The sequence below is a fragment of the Sinocyclocheilus rhinocerous genome, unplaced genomic scaffold (assembly GCF_001515625.1).
Source record: "Sinocyclocheilus rhinocerous isolate Xijiao unplaced genomic scaffold, SAMN03320098_v1.1 scaffold1806, whole genome shotgun sequence".
NCBI lineage: Eukaryota > Metazoa > Chordata > Actinopteri > Cypriniformes > Cyprinidae > Sinocyclocheilus > Sinocyclocheilus rhinocerous.
In genome coordinates, this window is record NW_015658531.1 from 63958 (window position 1) to 71361 (window position 7404).

The window sequence follows — 7404 nt, forward strand, 5'->3', positions numbered from 1 at the left end:
GGATTTTATATTTTACTAAGCAAACAATGGTCGTTACAATATAATAACCATTTTTTCCTTATTATTTTCCAGTAAAACAATGTGTGCGTGTGTATATATATATATATATAATATACACACACATACATGCATGCATACACACATTGTTTTACTGGAAAATGCTAAGGAAAAAATGGTTATTATATTGTAACGACCATTGTTTGCTTAGTATTTTTCCAGTAAAATAATATAAATTATATTATATTATTATAATATAAAAAAAGGTATCGTGTGAGATGCATGCAAAATATTTACATTTTCCTTGTCCTCTTTGCACAGTGAGATCGACAAAAACATTGACAGTATGACTAACCTGCGACGAGACAAATGGGTGATCGAGGGGAACCTACGGAAGTAAGACACTTGTTTACACTCATCACATAAACACACATACAGTAATTACTTACTGATCTTACTGTATATAATGCAAAACACAAATCACATTTCACTTAGTGATCGCTAGTCTTCCCGTGGTCCATAATACACAGTTCACTATTTTGAATATGACAAATATAAAGATACACTATTGCAATTTCATTCACCTTGCATTTTGATATTCAACAATATTTTGCTGCCTTTGCACTGTGGTTTCCTTCAGAAAATGCCGATCTAGTTATAATTTGATTATGATACTCTGTTCAGCTAGATCGTAATGCATAATTTTTTTGGTTATTATTTTTCAGACTGAGAAGCATCTATGTTAAGAGGACGGGAAAGCGAGAGAGCAGTGTTGGAGGAGAGGAGGGTCAGTCCACCAGTACGCCTGCAAACAGCCGTAAACGCAAGCGCAAAGGAGGGGAGAGTGATGAAGATGATGAGGAAGATGATGACAGCGATGAACAGGGAGAGGAGGATGAGGATGAAGATGATTTTGTTGGGAAGAAAGGAAAAAAAGCAGAAGCATGTGAAGATGAGGTAGAGTGCATTTTTTTTCTTTGGTGAAAAAAAAATATAGAAATGAAAAAGAAAACCAAAATATTAAATGCCATGCATGATTGTTTACAGAGTAATCCACTATTTTGTAGAGAGGGGGCTAAAATTGGCACCTGAGATTTGGAGCCAAATTGCAGGGTGGGAAAATTTACTTTATAAAGATGCCACTCAGCATCATTGTTATTTATATTATATATGTTATTTTTTACACAGAGATTGGTAGGTCTGCTAGTAAAATCGGTTGACTTTAGCGATACTTGTTGCAATAAATACCAATGGTGACAGTCCAAAAATTGGAAAAAGCACTTTTTCCCCAAAGTTGGCATGCCTTTAACTCAAAAAGTAGTAAAGATATCTTAATATCCTTGTAGATTTTGATTCTTGACAAAATTTTCTTTCAATATCCTCATTTTTATGGCCCTACATGGTTAATTCCCAGAGAGATGGAGATTTTGATGTGGCTTTGTGTACAGATTGTTGAATTTTAACCCATTTTCAATGGCTGAAAAACCAAATGTGGTCACTTTGCCTGTAGGTAATACTTATCTATTTATTTTCCTTCTTAATATTCAAAAATATTAGCTGGGGAGGTTTCTGAAATTTGATTGATTTGACACGGAATGACCCTAATGTACAGTATGTGTTCAAAATGTATTCATCTGACATTAGATTTTCAGTCATTTTTTTAGTTTAGTTTTAGTAATGCTCTCTTTTTTTGCACTGAGAAGGAGGTTTTGAGCTCTAAAAGTTGTTTGCTATGTTTTTATGGAACAAAAACTAATTTCTCAAGAAAATTGAACTCGTCATGATGTTTTAGCAGCATGTCAGCTGTTCTTGGTCTTGTTTTGCAGGATGAAGGTGATCAAATCACAAGCATTGAGGAGCTGGAGAGACAGATTGAGAAGCTCCGCAAGGTAAATGAACATCAGATTTTGGATCTTACAACATGTTTTTGTCAAATAACCTTTTTAATACATCAGGCTTTTGTGGCTCATATAGGATGAAATACTGAGAATATGGAGAAAAAAACAGCTCAGTTTTATTGAGAGGCCCAAACTGAGCAAAAATAGCAATTTGGTGAAGATGCTGATATTTATATGGCCAAAAAACAAGATGAAATTCTGATGCTTGTAATGTAAATCGATGAGATCTTTATAACAGTATAGCAGAATACTTACATAAAATGATATAAATATCATTTAGATGCCTTAGAAAGGTCTGTGTATGAATAAATCTAACAGTCAGTCCTTTTCTTAGTGACTGTATGTTATTACATCAGCCTAAAATGCATAACCAACCAAACAATGCATAAGAGATAGAACAAAAATCTTATTGTATGTCATCTGTAGAGGACATCAGGAATCAGTTATTAAGAAAATGAAGGCAAGACACCACAGGCAAAATCTCATTAAATTCATTAAAAACAAACGTCCTCTATAGAGGACAAAAAGGAATAGCTGGCTCCCAGGAGGATAACATGCCTATACTTGCTTTAACTAAATGTATTGTGCTGAATGTGTGGAGATATGACAGATTCATTACTTGTCCACTTGCATATTTCCAAACATTTTTAATAAAGAAAGATAAAGTAGAATACATCTGTCTTATTGATTCTCTTCCAGCAACAGACTCAGATCCGTCGGAAGCTGTTCGAGGCCTCTCATTCCCTGCGCTCCGTGATGTTCGGTCAGGATCGTTATAAGCGACGCTACTGGGTTCTGCCGCAGTGTGGCGGGATCTTTGTGGAGGGACTGGAGAGCGGAGAGGGTGAGAGAATGAGACTGCCTTTGTCTTCACATTATGATCTTATTCATCTTCTGAAGGAAGGATCGGTCAAGATAACAGGATATGACAGAAACCGGGTTGAATGTTTTAAACAGAAAAAGATAGTGTTAAAGCAATTAAAGCAATAGTTGAGAAAAATTCAATTCTTTCATGATTTACTCACTCCAAATCTAGTTGAATTGCCTATAAAAACTATACAAGACTTTTTTAAAAACATTTTTTAAGCTTTCAAACAAGACTGTCAAGCCATCATTTAGAGCAGGGTTCCACAATTAGTTTTCGCCGAGGGCCGAATTCTGCCAACAATACCAAGCCAAGGGCCACTGACCTATATATATATATATAGACTAATGAGTTCTATTGTATTTTATTGCGTCGCGCCGCTCGCGTCCGGTGTAGACACGATGTAAGTTAATGTAGCTTTCTGATGCTGCGTTTGAATTTTCATGCCACATTATTTGAAATTAGTGTGGGCCAAACTTTTTTCTCTCACGGGCCGGATGTGGCCCGCAGGCCGCCTATTGAGGAACCCTGATTTAGAGTGTGTCTTGCATGGAAGCCTGTATCCGCTACTTAATAATAAAATAAAACAAGGTAACTGCAACTTTTTATCTTACAATTCTGACTTTTTTTCTCACAATTGCAAGTTTGCAACTTTTTTTCCTTTTACTTTTATTTCTCAGAATTGCGAGTTTATATCTTGCAATTCTGACTTTAGAACTCGCAACTGCAAGTTATAAACTAGATATAAACTTCCATTAACAAAAGGGAAATATAAAATATAAAAATTAATTTTAAATGGTAAAAATGCTATATTATTATCTCAATTATGCTAAAAAAAGCTGATCTTGACAAACGTCCCTTTTTTTTGTTGTTAAAAATGGCACGTTGTAGTTAATTTCTGAAGGATCATGTGACACTGAAGACTAGATGCTGAAAATTCAGCTTTGCATCACAGAAATAAATTACATTTTAAAGTATATTCAAATAAGAAAACTTTCTTTTAAATTGTAATATTATTACACAGTATTACTGTTTTGTTTTTTTACTGTATTTTTGATCAAACAAATGCTGCCTTGGTGTGCAGTAGAGAAGAAAAAAAAAAGCCTAATTATTCCAAACTTTTGACTGGTAGTTTATATATACACATATATAATATATAAATAATATACAAGTAATATTATGGTATATAAGAAAAATATAAGCAATACTTAAGAAATGTATATAAAATATTTTTATTTTTTCCTTCTTTTAATTTTCAGGGAATATGACCATGACTACTAGACTTTTTTTTTTTTTTACATGACCAGTTATTTTATTGAAACAAACCTTTGTATAAATGTGCTGCTGATGATGATATCTTGTGCTCCTTCAGGTCCTGAGGAATTGCAGAGGGAGCGTGAGAGGTCGAAGAACGCTCACCTCGTCCAGGTCAAAGAGGAACCTGATGAAAAATACGGCACCGCTGAGAGGAAACAAAAACCTCCGCAGGATGTAGATTCTCTCAACCTCTTCCTGCAGAAACCGGATTCTTTCTCCAAGCTCAACAAGCTGTTGGAAGTGGCTAAGATGTCTTCTGAGGTCTCTTGTCACCAATACAGCAGCCCAAAACAGCAGACTACATTACGCAGAACACCTAACCATGTTGTTAAACCTGATCTCAGTGATTCTTGTCTCCTCAACAACACCTACCTCACTAATGCCCAACAGCAGATCTGTAACGAGCAGCTTTATAAGGTTCTGACAGAGAGAAACGCTCACTGGTTCAGTCTGCTGCCTCGCTCTCCATGTGACGTCTCGTCTCTGACTGAAGGTCCACATTCAGCATCATCTTCCTCACCACAGACCACAGCGGTCTCTGCCGACCCCTACAGCGCTGCGCGGATCAATAACTTTTCATTAGCAGCACTGCAGGTATGATCGTGTAGACCAGGGATTTCTTTATTTTGTCAGACAAACCCCTTAAACTTAAAATGTTTATTTAAAACCCTCCTGAGATTTTAGGTTTATATTCCATAATTTAACATCACATTTGCATTTCCATGGTTCTCGGATGTTGGTTAATGGTCACATGACATGCAAGTAAACCGATTTTAGCTCTTGATTATGAAAATTAATATGTAATTATATAAATACTGTATATTACTGTTGTAAATTACACTTGTTCTGTAAAATAAAAATTTGAATATTTGATAATTATAATTTATATATAATATAATATATAATATTCTCTAAAATGTATACTGTATAAAATATATATATTTTTTATAATTTCATATAATATTAAATATAATTTCATAAAAATGTTGGGAATTATGCAAACATGTAAATAAAGTGAACCAATACATTGCATTGCCAAAACGCACATACTTAATTAAATTGCAGCCTTTGATTTGATAATCGCACTTGGCTATTTTGCAATTTCAGTTTTATTTCGATTAATTGTGCACCCACATTTATTTATTTTAATTTGACATTTGGTTTAATTATAAGCTTTTCATCAACGTATGCACCCCGTTTGGGAATCCCTGTTGTAGACCTTATGTATGTTTCTCATGTTTCTCATGTGTGCTTTGACTATAGACTGCACCTCTGTGTTTGCAGTTGAAGTCCGGTGTGCCCATTGTGCCCATTACTACACTGGACGCGACAAAGCATTGCAAATCATTTGAACGTTGTCAAATAGACCGAGTCAGCAGTTTACTATCGGGGATTTGTCGTGTCGCGCCGCATCCAAGACAGCATCACTGATTATAATGAGTTCTATTGTATTTTATTGCGTCGCGCCGCTCGCGTCCGGTGTAGACACGATGTAAGTTAATGTAGCTTTCTGATGCTGCGTTTGAATTTTCATGCCACATTATTTGAAATTAGTGTGGGCCAAACTTTTTTCTCTCACGGGCCGGATGTGGCCCGCAGGCCGCCTATTGAGGAACCCTGATTTAGAGTGTGTCTTGCATGGAAGCCTGTATCCGCTACTTAATAATAAAATAAAACAAGGTAACTGCAACTTTTTATCTTACAATTCTGACTTTTTTTCTCACAATTGCAAGTTTGCAACTTTTTTTTCTTTTACTTTTATTTCTCAGAATTGCGAGTTTATATCTTGCAATTCTGACTTTAGAACTCGCAACTGCAAGTTATAAACTAGATATAAACTTCCATTAACAAAAGGGAAATATAAAATATAAAAATTAATTTTAAATGGTAAAAATGCTATATTATTATCTCAATTATGCTAAAAAAAGCTGATCTTGACAAACGTCCCTTTTTTTTGTTGTTAAAAATGGCACGTTGTAGTTAATTTCTGAAGGATCATGTGACACTGAAGACTAGATGCTGAAAATTCAGCTTTGCATCACAGAAATAAATTACATTTTAAAGTATATTCAAATAAGAAAACTTTCTTTTAAATTGTAATATTATTACACAGTATTACTGTTTTGTTTTTTTACTGTATTTTTGATCAAACAAATGCTGCCTTGGTGTGCAGTAGAGAAGAAAAAAAAAAGCCTAATTATTCCAAACTTTTGACTGGTAGTTTATATATACACATATATAATATATAAATAATATACAAGTAATATTATGGTATATAAGAAAAATATAAGCAATACTTAAGAAATGTATATAAAATATTTTTATTTTTTCCTTCTTTTAATTTTCAGGGAATATGACCATGACTACTAGACTTTTTTTTTTTTTTACATGACCAGTTATTTTATTGAAACAAACCTTTGTATAAATGTGCTGCTGATGATGATATCTTGTGCTCCTTCAGGTCCTGAGGAATTGCAGAGGGAGCGTGAGAGGTCGAAGAACGCTCACCTCGTCCAGGTCAAAGAGGAACCTGATGAAAAATACGGCACCGCTGAGAGGAAACAAAAACCTCCGCAGGATGTAGATTCTCTCAACCTCTTCCTGCAGAAACCGGATTCTTTCTCCAAGCTCAACAAGCTGTTGGAAGTGGCTAAGATGTCTTCTGAGGTCTCTTGTCACCAATACAGCAGCCCAAAACAGCAGACTACATTACGCAGAACACCTAACCATGTTGTTAAACCTGATCTCAGTGATTCTTGTCTCCTCAACAACACCTACCTCACTAATGCCCAACAGCAGATCTGTAACGAGCAGCTTTATAAGGTTCTGACAGAGAGAAACGCTCACTGGTTCAGTCTGCTGCCTCGCTCTCCATGTGACGTCTCGTCTCTGACTGAAGGTCCACATTCAGCATCATCTTCCTCACCACAGACCACAGCGGTCTCTGCCGACCCCTACAGCGCTGCGCGGATCAATAACTTTTCATTAGCAGCACTGCAGGTATGATCGTGTAGACCAGGGATTTCTTTATTTTGTCAGACAAACCCCTTAAACTTAAAATGTTTATTTAAAACCCTCCTGAGATTTTAGGTTTATATTCCATAATTTAACATCACATTTGCATTTCCATGGTTCTCGGATGTTGGTTAATGGTCACATGACATGCAAGTAAACCGATAAAATATTTCATTTTTTTAGCAAGTGTTTTTTTATTTTAAATTTATTTATATATCATTATATATATGGGTACACCTATATAAGGCTTTATTATTATTATAATAATAATTAAAATTATTATTATTATTTTATTGCTATCTTGATTTAACT

The 7404-nt window shown here is 34.9% G+C and overlaps 1 protein-coding gene across 1 annotated transcript in view; it reads left to right on the top strand.

The window, feature by feature from the left end:
* The window catches only part of LOC107722693 (bromodomain adjacent to zinc finger domain protein 2B-like), a 35340-nt gene that overhangs the window by 17806 nt on the left and 10130 nt on the right, over window positions 1-7404 (top strand). Inside the window, exons 18-24 of the mRNA XM_016531164.1 lie at window positions 319-393; window positions 723-954; window positions 1824-1886; window positions 2595-2739; window positions 4133-4671; window positions 5341-5416; window positions 6539-7077. Of these exons, the coding sequence (XP_016386650.1) occupies window positions 319-393; window positions 723-954; window positions 1824-1886; window positions 2595-2739; window positions 4133-4671; window positions 5341-5416; window positions 6539-7077 (1669 nt within the window). The remainder of the gene's footprint in view (window positions 1-318; window positions 394-722; window positions 955-1823; window positions 1887-2594; window positions 2740-4132; window positions 4672-5340; window positions 5417-6538; window positions 7078-7404) is intronic.